The 21,984-nt window shown below is 44.6% G+C and overlaps 2 protein-coding genes across 8 annotated transcripts in view; one reads left to right on the top strand and one right to left on the bottom strand.

The window, feature by feature from the left end:
* The window catches only part of SLC45A4 (solute carrier family 45 member 4), a 90,088-nt gene extending 81,785 nt beyond the window's left edge, over window positions 1-8,303 (top strand). For all 6 annotated transcript variants that reach the window (XM_069780141.1, XM_069780142.1, XM_069780143.1 and 3 more), the window contains 2 exons: window positions 677-888; window positions 1,736-8,303. In XM_069780141.1, the coding sequence (XP_069636242.1) occupies window positions 677-888; window positions 1,736-2,098 (575 nt within the window). In that variant the 3' untranslated portion in view covers window positions 2,099-8,303. The remainder of the gene's footprint in view (window positions 1-676; window positions 889-1,735) is intronic.
* Window positions 8,304-14,652: 6,349 nt separating this feature from the next.
* Window positions 14,653-21,984, bottom strand: part of DENND3 (DENN domain containing 3) — a 40,939-nt gene continuing 33,607 nt past the window's right edge. For both annotated transcript variants that reach the window (XM_069780137.1, XM_069780138.1), the window contains 4 exons: window positions 21,213-21,346; window positions 20,048-20,163; window positions 19,781-19,918; window positions 14,653-16,204 (listed from right to left, as the gene is read on the bottom strand). In XM_069780137.1, coding sequence (XP_069636238.1) covers window positions 16,004-16,204; window positions 19,781-19,918; window positions 20,048-20,163; window positions 21,213-21,346 — 589 coding nt within the window. In that variant the 3' untranslated portion in view covers window positions 14,653-16,003. The remainder of the gene's footprint in view (window positions 16,205-19,780; window positions 19,919-20,047; window positions 20,164-21,212; window positions 21,347-21,984) is intronic.

The following is a 21,984-nucleotide window of genomic DNA, read 5'->3' as shown; positions in this document are numbered from 1 at the left end:
AGGGTTTTTGCAAAAACTGCTTTTAAAATCAAAATTATAAATCTAAATTTCTGAAAGTCTTGTGCTCTCTAATAATGGATAAGCCAACTGCAGACGATTTAGGCTTGGAATACAGACTCTGAAATAGAGAGCTTTTGCCAAACCTAAACTCTGCCTTGCACAGCACGTGTGCAGGCGTGTCTGCACAGATCAGTATCATGGGGACAGCCTCTTTGTTGAGACATGTCAAACTGAAGTTCAGGTGGGCAGCTTGTTTCTGAACACAAACTGAAACGTGGCTATAAACATCAATTATCTGATCACTTTGTTTAGCAAATGTGCTTGCATTAGAAACAGAATCTCCGCTGTGCTCAGAGGGTGCCTGCATTGATAAAGTTAATAAATAGGTAGAATTAATGAATGGACTGAGTGGACCATGATACGTTTGAGTTTCAAAGTATTTTATTCTGCCTTAGACTTGTAGTGTGGTTTAGGCAAGTCTCTTGAGCTCATTTGTTCCCTGGTTTCTGGAGTAGTAACGCATCCTTTTCCCGATGAGGCCCGAGCTATGCTGCTAAGCCAAATATGCAGTGAGCATCCAAGTCCTAAATGGCGTATTGAGCTGTCACGGCTGCATCAATACCATAAAACTTCACCAAGTAAACTGATAGTTATGTTTTATTCTTCACCTGTGCAGCCCTGTTGCAGAAATACTTGGACAACTATGACCTTAGCATAAAAGTGATCTACATCCTGGGCACGCTGGGTTTTTCTCTGGGGACTGCAGTGATGGCTATGTTCCCCAACGTGTATGTCACCATGATAATGATCAGCACTATGGGAATAGTCTCTATGAGTATCTCCTACTGCCCCTATGCGCTTCTGGGACAATACCACGATATTAAACAGGTACGTGGAATATTTTGAGTATTTTAATCAAGGCAGAGTGGTCACGTTTCTCTGAAGATCACAGTGGCAAAGTATATTTATTAAATCCCATTATTTGAGATACCTGCTTTGTTACCAAAGCACAAATTCATCCTTGATAGTAAATAACAAGAGCTGCTACTTAAATCAGGTGGTATTAGCATCAAGTTGGCTCAGTGGGGTCATGATTACTTTACCCCGTGCTGAGGAGGTATAAAAGGATTTGTGGGTGCATATGGTAGATGAATAGAGATGAAATAATTGTTGGGAGTTTTTATTATATACCTAGTTGTTACTACTGTTTCTGATGTGTTATGTTAGCATTACTCAGGTTCTCCACAGTCTTAGATATTGAGGTGGGTCTGGAAATGCAGCTGTAAGTCTGGGGAGATGTAAGGCAAACTGATTCTGCTGGAAACAAGGACAGATTTATTTTCCACTCTTTGGCACTGTTCTATTTGGATTACAAATTACAGGGGGATCATTTATTTTAACACATTCCTGCATTGGGATTGGGAGGGGGATTCCTTTTTATAATCATAAAAATAATTTCCACTGTTTCATGTAAATTTTTTTTTACAAAACCATATCTTGGAGCTAATTCACGCTAGGAGTGCCCCAGTAAATATCTGCCTCTTGGTGTAAGACAAGGAGGCCACTGGTAAGTAGATAAGGAGGCTGTTGCTCTGGATTTTGTATAGCCTGTGTGATGCACAAGGATGGTGTAAAGTTGACCACCTGGCTGAGAAATTTGAGGAAGATACTAGTGTTTAATTATTTGATTTCATCCATCGTTTTACCTCCTAACACGCTGCTTGTCTTTTTCCAGTACATTCACCATAGCCCCGGGAACTCAAAGCGAGGATTTGGCATAGACTGCGCTATTCTGTCGTGTCAGGTTTACATCTCCCAGATCCTCGTGGCCTCTGCGCTTGGTGGCGTGGTGGATGCGGTTGGCACAGTCAGAGTCATTCCCATGGTGGCTTCAGTGGGATCCTTCCTGGGTTTTTTGACAGCTACCTTCTTGGTGATTTACCCTGAAGTCAACGAAGAGCCAAAGGAAGAACAGAAAGGACTAGGTCCTCCAGAGACAACCGAGGGCAATGGCACAAGTGCAGAGAAGCCAACTGTGCTGAAGCTCACACGCAAAGGAGCTGCTGTGTCAGAGCTGGAGAGTGAGTCAGCCGTGTGAGGCTGTTGCTTGTTGTTCACCCACATTCCAGGGAGTGCAGGTGCAGGATCAAGAACTTTTTTTTTTTTTTTTCCCCAGGAAAACAAATTAGGATCTTCACTACTCGTAGCTAAAATTGCAGAAGAAAAGGCAGTTTCGTGCAAAAGTGTAAATGAAATTCTGTAGTCCTTAATATAGGTTTGAACAGGTAGCTATGATGCTAATTGCTTTCTCTACAACCTAGAAACATCATTTCTGAACACTTTTTTATTAAGAATACATTTAGATTTCGAATAAGTTTTATTAATCTGCATGAGACTCACAGTGTATACAATTAGCAGTTAGAAAAATTAAGTTTTCGGCTGTTTTTTAACTAACTGAAAATGGAAGCTATCTTGACTTATAGTCTCTTGCTTTTTTTTGTCTGATCATTTCAGATTTCACTAGCGTAACAGCTGAATCAAATGCTTAGACATCTTGATCGATTTTTTTCATAAGCATGATATTATTGGTCTGACAGCTACAGTTCTTTAACATTAATTTTAGACTTCATGTTTTTGTTAGTGCAATTACTACAGAATAGTTTTATTTGCAATCATTTTCAAGGAAAACAAAAGCAATTGCTGCGGTTTCCAAGAAACTGCTGTGAAACCTTTTAGTCATACTGTTCAACAACTACTCCCAAGCCTGCTGCTTGTCAAGAGAGGGTGACATTGGGTGCATGATGTGAACTGTAGATGGAAAGAGCAGCAATTGGGAGAGGTGACCAGCACTCGCAGGTTTTTATCACAAGTGCTGCATTTTATGAATGTCATTGGAATATGCTGTGACAATTTTTAGCTGAGAGTTTTGCGTGCTGGTGAACTTGGGGGTTTTCTTGGCATTTAAACCTGATCATCTCTGGATGAAGCTGCCATGGAGAAAGGGCATCTCTGGGGTCAGCTTCGTGGGAGGGGGCATGTGGATTCTCTTTCATAGGGAAAGGAAGTCGTTGATTAATTGCACTTTTTATGATCGTTTAACCTCCTGGCTGGGGACACAGCAGCCAAGGTAAAGGCACGGTGTCAGTACAACAAGGTAAACCGAAGGCCTACCTCCGTCACTTTATGGCACAGTCTGGGTATATCAAAATCTGCATCAGAAACAGTTTTTAGACCTTAACATTCAATCCACTAGCATGTGTTGCTGTTCCAGTCCCTGTGTTGGAGGAATTGTAGGCTGGAGCTCTTCTGAGCTGCTGTACCAATGTCATCAGCGCAACCTCCATGCCCCCTTCCTTGATTCAGGACATAGCTGCAGTGCAAAGACTTTTTTTTTTTTTTTGTGTGTGAAGAGCTTAAAAGAGTTCTGCTAATCTGATTTGGAACAGCGTTTGGATCACTAGCAGTGTGTCCCAATCCATGGGCAGCTCAGAGATCCAGCAGCCACTTAAAGCAACTTTAGAAACCGAACTTCCATTTGTCGTCTTATAAGAAGTGTTTGTGATGCTATTTATTCATTTTCGCATGGGCCTGTGGGCTGCAGTCAATCTGTGTGCTTAAACAGACAAACCACAGCTCGTTGTAAGATTTCTGCTGCCTCAAACTTCTCATACTACAGTACTTTAAAATGCATGTGTAAATCATGCTGCAATATAGTCATTCAAAAGAAGAATATATATTTCAAAATGAAAAGCAGTTTTTTTAATAAATTACTTGAACTGTCAATGTATTTAAGAAATGTATGTTTTGGTATATTTGAAGTTAATGCGCAGTCTTGGCCAGCATCATTGACGAATTCCTGGTGGCATATGTGGGTTTCTTAGCTGAAGGCTTTCAGTCGGTGCTGATGTCCTATGCTATCAAGGGTGACAATGTTTTTAGGCTGGTGAAATCACCAAGCACTAAAGTACATGTAATCACACAGGATTTAGGGTTTCGTTTTGGTTTCTTTTTTTTTTAAGTGTCTTGAGAAAGTCTTTTCTTTTTTTTTTTTTTCCTTTAAGGTGAATATTTTTTTTTATTTAGAACACATACTGTGAACTGTGTTCAGACAGGGGAATAATACTACTGAAGAATATGAGACCTTATTGAAGAAATCAGTTGGGAGAAATACTTTAACTGAACTTCTGCCATGAATTTTATCATCTCAATTATATTTAATATATTCTGGTGATGTTCATATATAACAGAGATGAGTTGTATTTCACCCTATAACTGGCATTCATGTAAAATACACACTGAATTAGACATTTTAAAGTGGCTTTAATATTTTATCTTTAAAGCTCCTTGAAGATTCTGCTTTTGGTTAAACAAATGCTGTCAAGTACTCCTTATTTTAATCTCTATTTCTGGAAAGGTTCTTCTATGGTTTAAAAATCTGCATCTCTGGCTGGTGCCAGCCATAATTACCCATTTCCCCATGAATTTTATGGATCAGTGTGGTTTCAAATCACCATTATTCCACACAGCACCTTCTTTGTAAGCCAAGATTTCTTTCAGAGCACCATCAAGCTGACCAAAGTCTAGCTGCAAAGAGGGAGAAGTTGAAGTTCCTTCTCGCTTCACGCCCAGCAGAGGGAATCTGAAACGGTTTTGGGGGATGAGCTCAAACACTTATTTAGCTTTCTCAGTCAGGGGGACAGTGAGGAGGGGGAAGGACGTTTTGAACCCAGAGGGTTTCAATCGAAGGCGGGGCAGGTCCCATTTTGTCCCAGCCAGCATTTGGCGTAGCCTCATTTCTAAGAACTGGATGTTAAAATCTGTATTTGGAATTGTTTATAGGGCTGTTTAATTACCATTTGTAATGCATGAATATGCACGCTGCCTTGTAGCAGGAAGCTCTATTTCACTCCCCTGTAAAGCTGAAGGAAATAATTATCCATTGTAAATGCACTGAAGTATTTGTAGTATTGCCAGAAGAATTAACTTGGGGGAGCCCCAGCCAAAGTATCTCCTCTGTACCTTGGCCCGCCTGTAAAACCACTGTGCTGGCTTCCAGTGCTTGCCAGTGAGGGCTCACGAGATCTTTCATAGTAATGCTTCTTCTTGAATTTGAGGGAGTTTTCTTTCTAGCCCTGGCACTTCTCAGGGTAGAGTGGGCACTGATTTATTGCTTTGTGTCCCTTACCTTATCTTTTGATATAGAAATTTTTTTTTTGTCATGACTAAAAGGTAAAGTAGTAAGATTTTATGTGTTTATTGCAGAAGTTGTGGCAAGAGAGAGTTGAAGGGGCTTTATTCCTGGTGACAATAAGCATAATACTTTGTTTGTTGATATTACTGTATGGTCAAAATCATCCTGCGTGCTTCATCTCTTTGGACCTTTACTGCAGTAGGCTGAAGGTTTAGTGGTCTCATTCTGTGTTGCTCTATACTGTAAACAATTTTAACATACTCTGCTGCAGTCGTCCTGGTGACGTGTAACACCTCAGACATGAGACACCATTAGTGCTCAGATTCTCGAGTGGTGTAGTCAGTAAGCTGCACATCTAGTAATATTTTACATGAGAGCAGAGAAGCTCAAACTTTAACCGCTCGGAAAAGCATAGCATGGATTTGGCACCGTTGGGTTATTGCAAGAGTCCAGTCGGATCTGTGCTGTTCATGGATGGCAATTTGAGACTCCAGAAGCAATAATTTCTTAGGAATGTTTCTCTTCCTGCTGGTTAGATGACTTTCATAGAGATTTATTACCTAAATAGCCTTTTAATAACATGAATCTGGTCGTTTGCTAGCGCTGGCAGTAAGCAGTTATGGAAAAGATGTGGGTTGTTCATCATCAGGAGGGAGGAAGCCAGTAAATCCAATGGAGGTTAGTGCTCCTTGAAACACGCAATGTCCTTTTCCCCTTTCACTTGGAGCCTTTTTCTAGACTCTGAAATATTCCCAGCACAGCGGGCTGAAAAGGAGGCAGCTGCAAATTTAGCCTCCTGGTTTTCTTGCCAGTGCTGGTGCTGGCATGCTGACCCTGTGAAGAAACAGGCTTGCGTGAGGTTTTCCACGGAGGCATGGAAGTGAGGGCTGAGCCTTTCTCATTCCTCTCCCGTCTGATCAGAATCCCCCCACGCTTGGAATGACAGTGACAACAGCAGTGATTATTGCCAGGTACCTCATTAAAACCCCAGTTTCATCGTTAGAAACGCATCTGCCCACCCTTGGTTTGTGGTGAGCTTGGCCTTCCTCTGACGTCCACTATTAACGGCAGGATTTTCATAGCTGCCAGCGCGGTCTTGCAGCCGTGTGGGTTGAGGTCGCATTTACAAAAAAAGGTGGAAAAAGTCACAGTTTGTTCCTGGGAGAGCTTCTTCCACATCCGGGCAGGAGGAGAGTTCAGGGGGGCTTCCTTCCCAGAGGCATGTCGCAGGGGTCAGCGTTTGTTTTTGGTGGTTGCTCACGTTTTCAGCAATTTTGCCCAGACACGTAGTCAGGTTGTGCAACACTCTGTTGTTCGGTCCCTGCGGCGAACTGTGGTTCAGTCACTTGAGAGTTGGGGTTTTTTAAGTGTGTGCGTATGTGTGTGTATATGTGTCTGTGTGTATGTACATTTATATACACACTGCCCGGGCCAAAATATCTTTGGTGGTTGTGTGCTCGTCGTCACTGTACTCAACAATGTTTTCAACTGAGTTCTTCCAGGTTTCCCTCATCTTAGTCCGATGTGAGACGAGCTCAGCTATAAATATGTATCCTATTTAAATGAATAAGTAAACTCCTGCATGATATTCCAAGCACATGTAGCAGCTTCGGCATCTGAAGTATCTATTGTGAAAGAGAAGTTAGTTTTATTTGCAGCTGTTTTGTCCTTGTTTCCTTTTAATAGGCCAAATAAATGTAACGAACACCAAATGTTGCACAGAAATGTTATTAATGACTGTGTAGAAGAAATACCAAATTTTATTTTTCTTTGCAGAAACTTTATGGTTACAGAGAGTCCTCTAGCTGTTATTCTTCCTTAAACGACAAAGCTGAACGTTTGTAAAGTGCATCGAAAATGGTCATTTTTAAAAAGTGGAGCTACCCAAAGTTTTATGTTTCTCATGTTGCATCCAGAACAAGCCATTGGCAGTGGCAAGCTGCAGAAGCTCAAATATCAACTGGCGTTTTGATTTCAAGGCTCAGCAGCCCGGACAGCTAGGAAATTATGTTAGGTAATAACAAAAAGGCTTAATTGTCTTTTCATAATGTGGCGCTGACATCTGCCAAGCTCATTCATCAGCTCATTAAGATGTTCCAGTTTTTCCTGTAATTTAAATTAAGATCACCTCCTGGAAAACTGATTTTTGTTTGGTTCCTCAACCCAAGCAGCCCTGCGGCTCACCTGTCTTTCAACCTCACCTTCCCTCTCCCCAGGGAGCACAGGGGACAGCAAAGGGTGCCCAGGAGGGACGAATACCTTCCGCCCCCAGAAGAGAGCATCTGCTAACATTAAAAGGCTTTTGATGCCCTTGTGACCTGCTAAAACTTTAGTAAAAACTCAGGACGTGGTTCAATTTGACATGCTCTGGCACATTTTTTCTTAAATTTTGAAGTTGCAGGTGAAGCTCTAGCAGCGTTTAGCCAAACTAGGCATCACCTTATTTAGCCTGCACCTATTCAATCCTTAGTGATAGCCAAATTGTAGTAAATAGCCCCCAAAACCAGAAAGACTTTCCTCTCAACAAATTGGCGGTTCCCAATGTTAATTTTTCTTTCTGATGTAACATGAACACTAAGCCCTTTCGGTAGCTAAATGACCAGCTTATTTTAAATGCCTCATATTAATAGAAAGCTGCATATAGGCATCTCATAGCGGAAAAAAAAAGAGAGAATATTTAGTTCCTTTGTGAACTGGCCATATGACAACTACTTTTTTATCAACTTATTAAGTTGGGGCACTATAATAGCTCTTGCTGAGTTTAGCAATGTTTATAAGCATGTGTTAAACACATAATGTTGTTTTTTGAGGAAAAAGGGATAAAGAAAAGTAATGTCACAGATGAATGTTTGAGTGTGTAGATGGCATAATGTATGTATGATTTTTATTTCTACACTGTTGAGCTTATTTTCTGTTTTAAGGTTAAAAAAAAGATTTGTTGCATGAGAACTGTTTTATTGTGTTCTGCACTTTCTGTTCTTTTTGTATAATCTTGATTTTTTTTCATTTATGCATAGAAAAGAAAAATCAATTTAGAAATATTCTACTCCATAAAACATTGTGTTCCGATCCGTTGTTCTGAAGTTCGATCTTAATAAACATTTCAGTAAGAGTTGGTGGCTCGCGTTCCTGTGTTGTTTGTAGGGAACGTGAGCAGAGGCACGCGTCCTTTCTGCGATGCACCTGCGGGGCTGGCAGCGATGCAGGCTCCCTGCTACAGGCTGAACGCTGCTGCTGCTTCTCCTTGTCCCTAAGACAAATAATATTCACCCGCTTCCCAAAGCTTAATTAATATTTCTTAAAATGCTACTACCAAAGGTTAGCTGAGGAAAAAAACCCCAAGTGTTAGAGTTTGCAAACGCTTGATCAACTCACCTGACACTCGCAGGGTTGAGGTGTAACAAAGGAGGGAGCGCAGATGGAAGCGCAAACTGGTGATGTCTGGGAGAGGTGTATGTCCCTGACCGCAGACTCTGCTCTTGCCCTGGTTGCTCTGACCCATTCCCAGGAGGACACAAGGGGTGGTGGCTGCCAAAATCCATCATCTCTCATGCCATGAACGAGAGTGCTACCCAATAAGCATAACCATAAGCAGCTTTCGAAGAAAGCAGTTCACATCCAAACCAATTAACTGCTTGGGCTGTCGTGAGTGACAAAGAGAGGGGAAAGCTGGAGGGACCTCTATCAGATTACAAAGGCCAGCTGACAGGGTTAAACTTGCAGTGTGAAGAACTTGGTTGTCCTGCTTTGATTTCTAGCAGTTTACTTGATGGATTTGGTCTGTGACTTCTGAAGGCATTTCAGAATCGGTAGCAGCAGCTCAGAGAAGTTGTTTTTGACTAAACACAGCTCAGCTGTGCTCTTTTCTCACTGGATTGGAGGTTAAGGAAGAAGTGAAAACGTAAAATGCAATAAATGTGACTTTTGGCCTGGGCTATGAACTTGCTTTCTTCACCAGCACCAAGGGGAGAGTGTGGACCCTGCCTCACCAGGGGAGGAGCCACTCCAAATACCTACAGACAACCCAGAAAAGGGTTGTGCTGGTTTTGGCTGGGATAGAGTTAATTTTCTTCATGGTAGCTAGTAGAGGGCTACTGTGAAGTCTGAGGGAGTGAGCAAGTGGCTGTGTGGTGCTGGGGTTAAACCAGGAAAAGGGCAAAAGCCTCCTGTTACCCCACTTCACTCAGCAGAACCCTGGCTGCTTGTCCTCACCCTGGGAGACTCCAACCACCTGGCAGAGCCCAAAATGAAGTGGGGATTAAGTGGCAGGGACTGTCCTACATCCCTGTCCTCTCCTGGCACAATTAAAAGCGAAGAGGCCAAAGGGCTGTGAAAGCAGCAAAGAAATAAACCTGAACCTCCCTGGGGCTGGGTCTTGCAAGGCATGACGCTGAGCCCCGCTCTGCCCACGCATCTCCTCCCGAGTATCTGCGTAGCAGCCCTATCCCCTGTGCCAAGAGAGGGGGAGGACGGGGCAGCCCTCTTCATCCTTTCCAGTGTTGTGGCAGGATGCGGCCAGGGTTGAGCAGCGGGAAACAGAAACCTCCCTGGTGCTGTTGTTCCTGCGGGGTGATCCCCAGCGAGGAGGAGAGGTGAGAAAACACATTGCCCGGCTCAGGAGATGTGACTCATCCCCCGGACGCTGTGATCCCTGGCCAGAGGCACCGGGTCCCTCCTCGGGGTTGGGAGCAGGGTGCCAGGTCTGGGCTGGCTGGAGCATTGTGTGGAAGGGGTGAGGACAGAGGAGCTGCGTCACTTAAAAAATAGCTCGCAGTGGCCTTGGAGCAGCTGGAAATAGCTCGGAGAGGAGCCTGCCCCAGCACTGCCCCTGCTTTCCAGTCTGGACAGAGGATGGAACAACCAGCAAACCAGTATCTCCCCAATTGCCCCAGTCTGCCCCAGTGGGGTCAGTCCCTGCATCCCTCAGGCTTTGCAGCAGCCAGGGTATCATCTCTCCCATACTGGGGGGGGTGGGTTGCAGATGGTCCCCATGTCCATCGCCAGCCCTCAGTGCTGGAAGGGGAGGTTGCCCCCACGCAGGCATCAGGCAGAGCTGAGATTTCGTGTGCTCCCAGACCCACTGCTGCCCACTCCCCAGCAGCTCCAGCCTGTAGGGGATGTGCCTGTAGGGTGTCACCATCTTCTAGGTGGTGATACAGGGCACACACCCTCAAGTTGGGGTCCACAGTGATGAAAGGGGCGTTGCGGCAGAACAGCAGCCCAAATCCTGGGGTCGAGGGTGGCGGGCAGCTGCCAATCCAGCTCCTAGCCCTGAGCAGGCAGCATTTGCCTCTGTTTCTGGGCCTGGGAGGCTGTACTTGGTACCAAGTGGCATTTGAGCAGCATTCTCCCTGTCCTGGCACCAGGGGTGGCACCGAGGCCACCCACCCGCTGCCAAGAGCAGGGGGACCTGTACCGAGGCACTGGGGTAAAGCACCGTGGAGGGGAAAGCCAGACACCAGGGGGAATCCTGCAGGTTACGTCCTACCTCATCCTCAGCCCCCAACCAGCAGCTACGACCCACGTCCATGTCACACGGCAAACAGCAGCCCCCGCCGTGGGGTGTGATGCACCCCGGGCAGTCGTGGAGAGAGGGCTGGGAACGGCAGCAGCTGAAATGGATGCAGAAAGAGCAACAGAAAGAAGTCATTGATGGCAGAGGGGGTGACGCTGGCTTTTTGCTTCATTCACTCTAAAAGGCTGACAGCAAAAGGCAGGATTCAATCGGTACTGGTGGAAAAAGGGGCCTAGTCTTACAAATAGACCCAAAGTAACTCATGAACAGAGGCTGGAAGGCAGAGGAAGGGTTGTTTCCTACCTCACCGCAGGAGCCCATCAGGGAGATCACAGCCAGCACAAGACAGCCTGAATTTCCAAGCAGCTTCCATTTCCACAGCTGGGTTATTTCTGGAAGTAAACACTGCCATCCCTTGGTTTGAATCATAGAATCAACAGAACATCTCAAGTTAGAAGGGACACATAAGGATCACCGGGTCCAACTCCCTGCTCCTCACAGGGCTACCTAAGACTAAACCACATGACTAAAAGCGTCATCCAAATGCTCCTTGAACTCTGACAGGCTCGGTGCTGTGACCACTTCCCTGGGGAGCCTGTTCCAGTGACTGAGCACCCTCCCAGTGAAGAATCTTTTCCTAATGTCCAGTCTGAACTTTCCCTGATGCCACTTTCTTCCATTTCCTCATGTCCTGTCACTGGTCACCAGAGAGACATCAGCACCCACCCCTCTGCTGCTCCCCTTGAAGTTGTAGACTGTGATGAGGTCACCCCTCAGCCTTCTCTTCTCCAAGCTGAACAAACCCAGTGACCTCAGCCACTCCTCCTAAGTCTTGCCCTCGAGGCCTTTCACCTTCTTGGTCACCCTCCTCTGGACACACTCTAATTGTCTGATGTCCTTCTTACATTGAGGCGCCCAGAACTGCGCACAGTACTGGAGGTGGGGCCACACCAGTGCCGTGTAGAGTGGGACAGTCACCTCCCTGGACTGGCAGGCTATGCTGGGCTTGATGCACCCCAGGACACAGTTGGCCCTTCTGGCTGCCAGGGCACACTGTTGACTCACATTCAACTTGCCATCAACCCAAACCCCCAGATTTCTTCCTGTTGAGGCTGCTCTCTGGAGTTCTCCCATATTGCCCGTCCTTGCTTCCAATGTCCGTACACTTTCCTTTTCCACCTAAGTTCTAGAAGAAGATCCCTGCTCAGCTAAGCCAGCCTTCTGCCCCACTTGCTTGGCTTCCAACACTTTGGAATTGTCTGCTCCTGGCTCTTAAGGCAGGGCTCTTAAAAAGTGACCAACATTCATGGATCCCCATTCAAAAGCAGATTCCCAAAGACCTGCCCTTTTTTTCTTTATGGAAGCACTTTTGACACAGGGCGTAGGCCAACTTAACCTTGGTGACACCTCCAACCTAGATGAACCATCGTCCTCATTAGTGTTTGGTTCCACTTGCAGAGCCTCGTACTTATTATGCAAGGGCACCTGGAAAGGTGGGGGAGTCATGGAGGAGACATGCCTGCTGCACCAGGCAGGAGCTTGTCGCCACCTTCCGCCAGGTGGGGAGAGGATAGGGAATCCTCCACACCTTGTGTCCTGTCTGCCCGACAGGTCTGTCCCAGGGCAGGCAGGGTGCAGTTCCCGTAGTCTGTCTCCCTCCCAGACTCCCTGACACTCCTCACCCTACTGCCCCCCTCCCCGAGCTCTGTCACTCAGCGGAGGAGTTCCTCTCCCCGGGCACACCTCCCGCAGGTGTGCTCACTGCTGCCGTCCTGTACTGGTGTAAGAGCAGGGCACGGCCTGCAGACGGACACCCGGATGGCGGCGTCTTCCACCGGAGCTCTGCCTGGGAAGCTGCATCAGTCAAGGCGGGTGCAGAGTTTAGAGAGGACATGGCCTTCTGCCGGGTGGATACCATTGCTCCCTGGTCAAACCAGAGTCAGAGCATCCTCCCCACACGCCAACTGCCGCGCCGAGCCCTGTTTGCCCGCTCTGGCTGCTAGCGCTCCCCAGGGACTTCTTTTATAGGTGAGGGGGCTTGGCTGCTGTTGCTCCTGGCCCCACACCCCAGTCTCCTCAGCTGCTGTGGTGTGAGCTGCCGGCTCCTGGCAGGTCTCTCCGCTCCCCCTCAGGTGTACCGGCTTGAGGAGACGGGGGAAAAATCAACAGCAAAAAGGAGTTGAACAAACATTAGCCTTGAACCTCAGCTGGCTTCCAAGAAATGGGCAACACTTCACAGAGGTAGAGGAGATGGGGACGATGGCCCAAGCTGGACTTGGGGAGGATCTGGCCGGAGGCTCACGTGGAGGCTGACTAACCCCAACAGCAGCTCAGTGTTAGGACAAGAGAGGGATGGAGCGTGCTCAGACCCATCGCTCACTTATACTGTCTCTCTTCTCTGCAAGGGGCATCCTACTGCTTGGAAGGACTTTATCCCTTCTCTGGGAGGCAATTACTTGGAGACAGGCAGAGAGGAACCAAAATCTCTGAGCAAGACAAAAAGAGAACAAGCTGGCAGGATGCAGGAGCTCTGTCTGGTTGATGAATAAATTTATAAATATGTATAAAACTTCTGTTTTCTATTCAGGTAACAACCTCTAAACACTGTTTTGAGAGTGAGACCATTTCAGGTAGGTAGGGCATAAAACATTCCCACTGTTTGGCAGCCTGTTTTGAGCACTGACAATCTGCTTTTTAACTGAAAGGCTCAACAAAAGGTTTACAAAATCCAAGCCATCAAGCACTAGTATTTATAGTGTTGCAATCTGCAGTAGTCCTTGCTATGGGCCAACACAGCGTCATGCCAAGCATTACATGAGCACAGCCAGAAGCATGGTCTCGGCCTCAAACAGCTTACACCAGCATGAAACAGCAGCCGGACAGAGAGACAAGTACACAGATGTCACGAGCCAGCATCAGTCAGCAGGATCAGTGCGGGCTGCACACTGGCAAGTAGACCTGGCAAGCTGTTAGTAGGCATCGTGGCAAAGAGGAACTTTGAGGACCACTAGGGATCTGAGGATCTCTCCCCCTGTGCCTTCCCACCACCAAGGGGGCCCACGAGAAGTAACTGAAAATCCACTGAAAACTGAACAAAATCCCGCAGCGCTGTTCCTGCAGGCTCATTTCCACAGCTGTAATGCTGGAGCAAAGCTGAAATGGTAAGTGAACGCATACCTGAGCTTTCTCGTCACACCAGGAGAGACAAACCAGCATGCCATTGTGCTCCTCAAGTCAGCTGAATTGGTATTGCTGGTCCTCCTGCTCTTGAGGATGGGTTAGTTTTCTTGAAGGATCTTTGTATCTCACGGTTTGTTCTGATGTGGTTAAACTCTTCTCCTATATACTGGTGTTCAACAGCTGGTATTAAAGCAGTGTTCTTAAAAAGGAGGCATCTACTCAATACGTTATGTTCCTATTCAATAAATTACTTTGGAGTCTTATCAATAAAAGAATTTACAAGCATAAAAATAGACATTTGCTAGTTTTGTCATCTGACATTTTCACAAGCTGGGTACAAAGCAGTTGAGAAGACAAAAACAGGTTTAAAAAGTCTGGCAGGAATGAAAAATCAATGAAGGCAACAACAGGCAGGTGGCAGGATGGTATAGCTGGGTTCATCTCTGCAGCAAGTGAAATTTCATTAGCAGCACTTGTGTGTCTCTGTACAGAGAAATCCTTTAATTCAGTAAATGATTCATTTCACTTACCATCACCAGCCAGACAGCTGTCAGGGGAGGAAATAAGGAACCTGAAAGTTACAGATGAGGGGCTCAAAGGAGGACACATTATCCACAGAAGCTGGTTTTATAACGAATGTGTAAAGAGAAAATCCCAGGCAATTATTCTGCATAGTACACAGACAGGATGCAAGTCAATGCTAAAAATCATCATTCTTGTATTGTGTATTGAGTTACACAGGAAAAAGAACAAAGTACAAAGAGGCCAGAGTATCAATATAGTGTTTAATATTTTAAATTGAAGAAGAAAAAAAACCAAACTAAGTTAAAATTTCTGTTACTATCATATGATAAAACCTTTCATCAGCACATTGAAAGAGTTAGAAATATTACATGGAGTATATTTCCAGTAATTTACACTTCTGTTAGGCCTACACTGTTTTATATTTATTAACAAAAGCAGCAGCCCATTTTTTCTTTCTATTTACAATATTTTAAATATGGTATTCCACTGTACTCAGCACTGATACAGATAAAACAACTACTCTGCATAGATTTATTGTTTTAGTTGTAGATAATTGTCATCAATGGAAAAAACAACGTACATGAGGAAATGATTAGGAAATGCTGCTCAAGACAATCCTCTAGACCGCAATCTGATGATGCTCACTTCAGTAATTATGGAGTAGTTTGATGACTCTGCAGTATTTAAAAATAAAGTAGGTTCTACACAAAATAACAGCAGTTCCTCTGATTACAGAAACTGCGATGGAAGGGAAGAGTGGCAGAGGTTTGCTTGTACAGTAACTGAAAGGTTGCTTCCAAAAGCAAGTATAATATATACGGAAATTAAATAAATTAAGTACTTTAGATGGAAATAAAAAAAATCAGTTTCACAAACTGTTACAGATGTCAAGTGCTGTGCATTGTTTTTAAAGGAAAAGACAAGTTTAAAAAGTAAAACAGTCATCAAGAATATCCAAGTATCTTGTTTCACCAGCAGGGAGTTTTCAGTGCTATCAGGGAGAGCCTGTCTGTGTCTACATTTTAAATAATACAGCACCATAGATATACATACAGGGGTAATGGACAGTCTTCCCAGCTAAATCTAGCTGCTAGTTCAGAAAGATTCTCAGCATTTACAGTAACTCCATAAATCCAACAAATGCACCTAGGTTTTTCTTTTCAGTGACCATTTCCAGCTGTTATAGGCTGTAAAGACAGTATCGAATCCTGCTTTTCAGGCAATTCCATGCACTGCCCAAAAAGCGCTCCAGTGGAATTACTAAGCTGACTTCAGTTCTCTCAATGCAATCTGCACCACACAGTCCGGCCTATAACCCTGACCCTTCACAACAACACACATCAGGTTTACAGTCAGTGACCCCTCTATTCACATTTCTGCTTCTTTATCAAAAGTGCAGGAGCAGCACAAGGTACAAGGAGAGATTCACTTCTATTTTGGATTTCTACAACAACGTAGGGACTAAAATAACTCAATAAATACAAAACAGTAACACTGACAGGTGGTTGAAATATATGCAAAATGCTGAAATAAACACAGCCTGAGGTCTTCACTTTTTTCTGGCACAGGCAGACATGTGTTGAATAGCTTAACTATTCAGCTTTCCAAATGGCAATCTTTCCTTCTTCCTTTCCAGAGCCGCTAAGGACATACCTGTCCTCTGCTGAGCACAGTGCCTTTACTGTATCGGCATGACCAACCAACTCTTTCTCCACAGTCTTCTTCTCAGTACTGATCACATAGATCTTCCCTTTGCTTTTGCCTTGCGATCTTCCACTGCTGCCAACCCACATCTGGAATACAAACAAACCAAGACAAAACCACAATCATTTTCACTACTTTACATTTCAGTCTAAGGACACAGTCGAGAAGTTTTGTGTGCCACATTGATACACTGAGGGTTCTCTCTTGCTAAGCTGGAAAAGTGGAACACTGAAAATTTCCTATACATATGTATCTGTTGGAGTTCACATCTACCTCCCTCTCCGACTGCCTGATACTCCTCAACCTACTCCCCCCCTCCCTGAGCTCTGTCACTCAGCAGAGGAGTTCCTCTCCCCGGGCACACCTCCCGCAGGTGTGCTCACTGCTGCCGTCCTGTACTGGTGTAAGAGCAGGGCACGGCCTGCAGACGGACACCCGGATGGCAGCATCTTCCACCAGAGCTCTGCCTGGGAAGCTGCGTCAGTCGCGGTGGGTGCAGAGTTTAGGGAGGCCGTGGCCTTCTGCTGGGTGGATACCATTGCTCTGTGGTCAAACCAGCAGAGTTAGAGCAACCTCCCTGCGCACCAACTGCCACACCGAGACCCGTTTGCCCGCTCTGGCTGCTAGCACTCCCCAGGGGCTTCTTTTATAGGTGTGGGGGGCTTGGCCGCCGTTGCTCCTGGCCTCATGCTGCTCTCCTCAGCTGCTGTGGCAGGAGCTGCTGGCTCCTGGCGGGTCTCTCCGCTCCCCTCAGTTTTCCCCACTTGAGGAAACCCTGCGCTCCGCTGCCGATCCACAAGGCCAAGTGCCGGGTCCTGCAATTCGGTCACAACCACCCCATGCAGCGCTACAGGCTTGGGGAAGAGTGGCTGGAAAGCTGTCCGGTGGAAAAAAGGACCTGGGGGTGCTGGTTGACAGCCAGCTGAATATGAGCCAGCAGTGTGCCCAGGTGGCCAAGAAGGCCAACGGCATCCTGGCCTGTATCAGAAATAATGTGGCCAGCAGGAGCAGGGAGGTGATTGTTCCCCTGTACTCGGCACTGGTGAGGCCGCACCTTGAATACTGTGTTCAGTATTGGGCCCCTCACTACAGGAAAGACATTGAGGTGCTGGAACATGTCCAGAGAAGGGCAACGAAGCTGGTGAAGGGTCTGGAGCATGAGTCTTATGAGTAGCAGCTGAGGGAACTGGGGTTGTTTAGCCTGGAGAAAAGGAGGCTGAGTGGAGACGTTATTGCTCTCTACAACTACCTGAAAGGAGGTTGTAGTGAGATGGGTGCTGGTCTCTTCTGTCAAGTAACTAGTGATAGGACAAGAGAAAATGGCCTCAAGTTGCACCAAGGGAGGTTTAGATTGGATATTGGAAAAAATTTCTTTACCAAAAGGGTTGTCAGGCATTGGAACAGGCTGCCCAGGGAAGTGGTGGAGTCACCATCCCTGAAAGTGTTCAAAAACCACATAGATGTGGCAATTCAGGACATGGTTTAGTGGGCATGGTGGTGTTGAGTTGACGGTTGGACTCGATCTTAAAGGTCTTTTCCAACCTAAATGATTCTATGACCATGCCAGAACCAGAACTGTTTGCCTCAGCAACTCAACTTGCCTTTGGTTCCACAGACCCAATGAAGAGAATAAGACAGAAGGTGTCACCTTACCACTGTATAAACCACAGCATGCCCCTATCAAGTGCTGTGTGCAATTCTGCTCTCTGCACTGCAAGAGTAGAGAAAATCCAGGGAAGAGTAACTAAAACTATCAAGAGAAAGGAACAGCTGTCATATGAGCAAAGATGAAAAAAGCCAGGACTCCTTAGGCTGGAGAGAAGACAGCTAAGGAGGGATCACATTAAGGTTTACAAAATCACAAAGGTCAGATAAGCAGAATGTAGAACCACTGTTCAACACATCCTGCATTTAGAGAAGTAAGGGACACATGTGGAAACCAGTAAGAGTTCAGTTTCACTTAGAAGAAAGTACTTCCCTGTACATGGCTGGCAGTGAACTTCTGGAAACTGCTGCTACAGGAAACTGTGGCACCAGCAAGTTCTAAATGAGATGCGATCCACAGAGACTGGGTCAAAAAATAGATAATAAAAGACTGAGGCAGAGGTGCACACTTTAGTTCCCCTAAACAAGAACCATAGACAGTGAGGGAGCTTAAGGGGAATGGACTGCAGATACAGGCCAGGTTCACACGCTCTCCCTATATAGCACTGCTATTGCCACCGTTAAGAGTCAGAATATGGGGTTAGATGCACCTGGTCCAACGCAGCAGAAAACAGCTGTGGTCTTCTGGTGCATAGTTTTGTACTGGGTAAGCACTCACTGTTGTGTATCAGTAACGCTTAACCAGCCAGAAAGCATCCTATTTCAGATAGACACATGCAATTGGTTTTGTCTCAGGTTTCCTAAAGACAAACAATGGCTTGTTTTTAATTAAAGCACTTAAAAGCAAGCCTGTGGCAGACAACTCTACCAGTGTTGTTGGTAGCCTTTACCAGGCTGCAGGTTCATTCTCAGTAACTGTAATGCTGTATGGAAGAGGAGTATGGGTGCTCCAGCTACTACAATAGGCTCCACAGTCCCCTTGGACAACCAAGGCTGCTGAGCTGTTGGCAGGCTGAAAGATTGTGCATTGAACACTCAGGTTCAGGAGATGGATCACACAGGAATATTTTCCAATTGTTCCTTTTGTATCAATGAGTTGAACTATGACGTTAGTTGAGGTGGAGCTGAGCAAGGAATAAGTGGAAAAGAAAAGGAACAAAGTTCTTAAGTAGAACAAAAGAGAGCTTAATGCCTTGGTGCTTCCAAACAATCCTTTAATTCCCTTAAAACAGGGGTTAAATACATCCATCTCTATTCTGGGGAAGGATATCTCAAAAAGTTTTTCCATTTTAGTTCACAGATCTAACCAAGAGCTGAATACACAGAAAGCTTCCCTATTTCATGAGGCACTTTGTGAAAGAAAAAAAAAAAAAAAAAAAGTCATTTTTGAGGAAGGAAAGGAGGAGGGGAAACCTGAGAAAAAGATTCAGAAAGTTGCTTTCCCAATAGGTATATATTAGCTATTTACTTGCAAATTAACCCTAAACCCGTCCATGTGGTATCACAACTACAATCATTTCCACAGCTACCGACACCATGCAGAAAAAGCAGGTACACAGCTTGAGGCCAATAAAGACAGGGACACAAGATGCTAAGGTAAGAAGCCATTGGCTCCTTTGGTCTCTGTTGAGTTAGGAACGTGGTAACTAAACAATAAAAAGGTCATCTACAAAAATAGGCCAGCTAATTGGCATTTATTGTTTGTCTATTAACCTTTTCCAAGGCTTAGTCTAAGGAGCCCTGAGACTAAATATCAAGGGACCTAAACTTTCAGTTTCTACAGTTTCCTGAAAATGTCAATGGCTAATAAAAGTCACCACGCATTTAATTACTGATGAGGCTTCTGCCTTAACATGCATTTTGGGGTATACCTGGAAGGGTGAGTTGTGCTGGGCAGTCATTAGCTTCGCTGATTTCAAAGAAGAATCAATGTTTCAAACCAGTACCTATGCAAACACCCAGTAAGGAAGCTAACCAATGACAGCCCATGAAAGCTGCAAACAAACAAAACTTTAGTAAAGAATTCCACAACAGGTAAAAACAGTCCAGATGTGTCTCACCTGATTTTTAACTCTTATCATACAAGTAATCTCGGAGCAATCTTGAAGATGAATCTTTTGAGGTGTACTTGAAAAGTCTTTGGTGTTCCAAATATACAGGTCACTACTCCCCGAATAAGATGCCCACACTTCATCTCTCTGAAGCACAGAAAGATATGTTTAACATGAGCACTGATGACAGGAAGTATATTGCATTAAGTAACTATGGCTTGTAATGCCACATAGTCATGCTTCCTTTAAACTCTATTAACAATTTAAATGTAATACCTCAGGAAAGAGCTGGAAGCAGAGAAAATAGGAACACACATCCTTCAGGTGATGCTCAATTTTCATCTGTAGTTGAAATTCATGAGTTGACGCTACGAGTATGCAACTTCCAGTACCTTCAATATTAAAGATAAAGGGTTAGTAACAGAAGTGCCTACTACTTCCTCCATCTCTATAAATCATGGAGAAAAGAGACAAAATAAATGGATGCATCTAACAACTGTCTTGTTTCTCAACCAACAGTGAAATCTTTGAGGTACTTCTTCCTGTTTTCCCACAGTATCTAGTTTTTAGATCTGTTCTTTCTCCAGATGCTAGTTGCTATTCTGCAGTGCATACACCTGTTAGTTTAGAGTCCAAAAATCATGAGAGGAGAAAAACTGAACTCCTTAAAAATAGGACATCTCATACTTAGGTTCTCAAGTACACAATTACTTTAATTTACAGAACTGAGACCAAGTGTCTGTGCTATAAGTTAACAGGGCTGAATCCTTACCCCACCACAGCAATGGCAGCATCGCTACTGCCCACAGCAGGACCAGGAATTTCCCAAGGCTTTAGCTGCTGTTCTGTTAAAATATGTTTGGATCCAGGCTCTTATGTATGGCAATACTGAGAATCAATACAAAATTCTTGAATCGGTCACCATTCATGGAACAACTTCAAGATGACCCTTTACCCTAACACAAAGCTTTACGTTATTCATCTAAACTCCTACAGAGGGGACAACAAATTTCTAGAAGTGGCCAAAATGCAGGCCTGGGGATTACCAGGTCAGACCAATACTGTAAAGTCTAGCTGAAATACCAAATAGAATTTGCAGCCAATATTGCCCCTCTAGACTTTAAAAAGGACTTTCTCAAAGTTTTCCATTCCAATTTACAGGCATTGCCAGGGGAGGTCAGACAAATACAGCATGGCCAGAAGTCACATCCTGCAGCAGAGGCAATACCTCCAGGAGTGATCCAAGCTAGCCATCTATATAAATGTTTTAGAGGCCTCACCTACAGAAGGCTGCTTAAACAGACCAAGTTGAGAATGGGGGAAGAACATCATGTACACATAAGCGTGAGTCTGAGATCAATGTATTGTTTCTTCTAATAAAACAGCGTATTATGTGAAGATTTTTATTTTTTTTTTTTAATTATTTGAAGAATGAACTTACAGCACCACAGTTGGTCATTATGAAGCTTGATAGAAGTGAGATTTTGGCAGGGCAGCTGAAAGACACGGTTAACTTTCAGAGTGCTGATATTCCAAGCAATCACTGTTCCATCTAAACTGCTTGAGTATGCTTCACTGTTGGTACAGATTAAAAAAATAGTAACAATAGCATAGCATACATTCATGTTCAGAACGGAGAGCATAGACAGAAGAGACTTCCAAAATAACCAATTTTACAGTAAGCCAAATTAATGTTCCTTCATCTCAGAGACTGGAAGAGTAAAGCACAGTAATGATTTCCAACAGAAAATGGACTGAAGTCCAAAAGGCTTCAAGGCCAGACGCTACCATTATTTTAATAGCAAACAATTAGACAGGTTCAATTCTTGACCAGAGTCTTGAGTGGAAAGGAGCATGTCCATCCTGTGCCCACCAAGACGCCTAGGGAAGGATTTAGCTCTAAGTGAACTAGAGCATGCGTTATATCATGCATGAGGAGTTAAGTAGAACAAAAACTTTCCATATAATTCTCCTGAACGTTGTTGCCTGTTGGATTTTCTCTCTTTTCCTCTCAAGTTATGACAAAAATATCTCAAAACTGTTTTTCTTTGCTACTGCACCTGAGAAAACAAATTTTACTTTTTTTTTTTTTTTTAACCTTTAACATCTGTTGTCTTCAGATGAGAAAACCTTTTTCAGAAGGTTCCAACAACGCCTAAGCAAAATCTCCCTGAAACCCAGTTACACCTGCTGCACCACTGGCAAAGCTATGG

This window comes from Haliaeetus albicilla, chromosome 3 (assembly GCF_947461875.1).
Source record: "Haliaeetus albicilla chromosome 3, bHalAlb1.1, whole genome shotgun sequence".
NCBI lineage: Eukaryota > Metazoa > Chordata > Aves > Accipitriformes > Accipitridae > Haliaeetus > Haliaeetus albicilla.
This window is presented reverse-complemented; position numbering and strand designations above follow the sequence as displayed.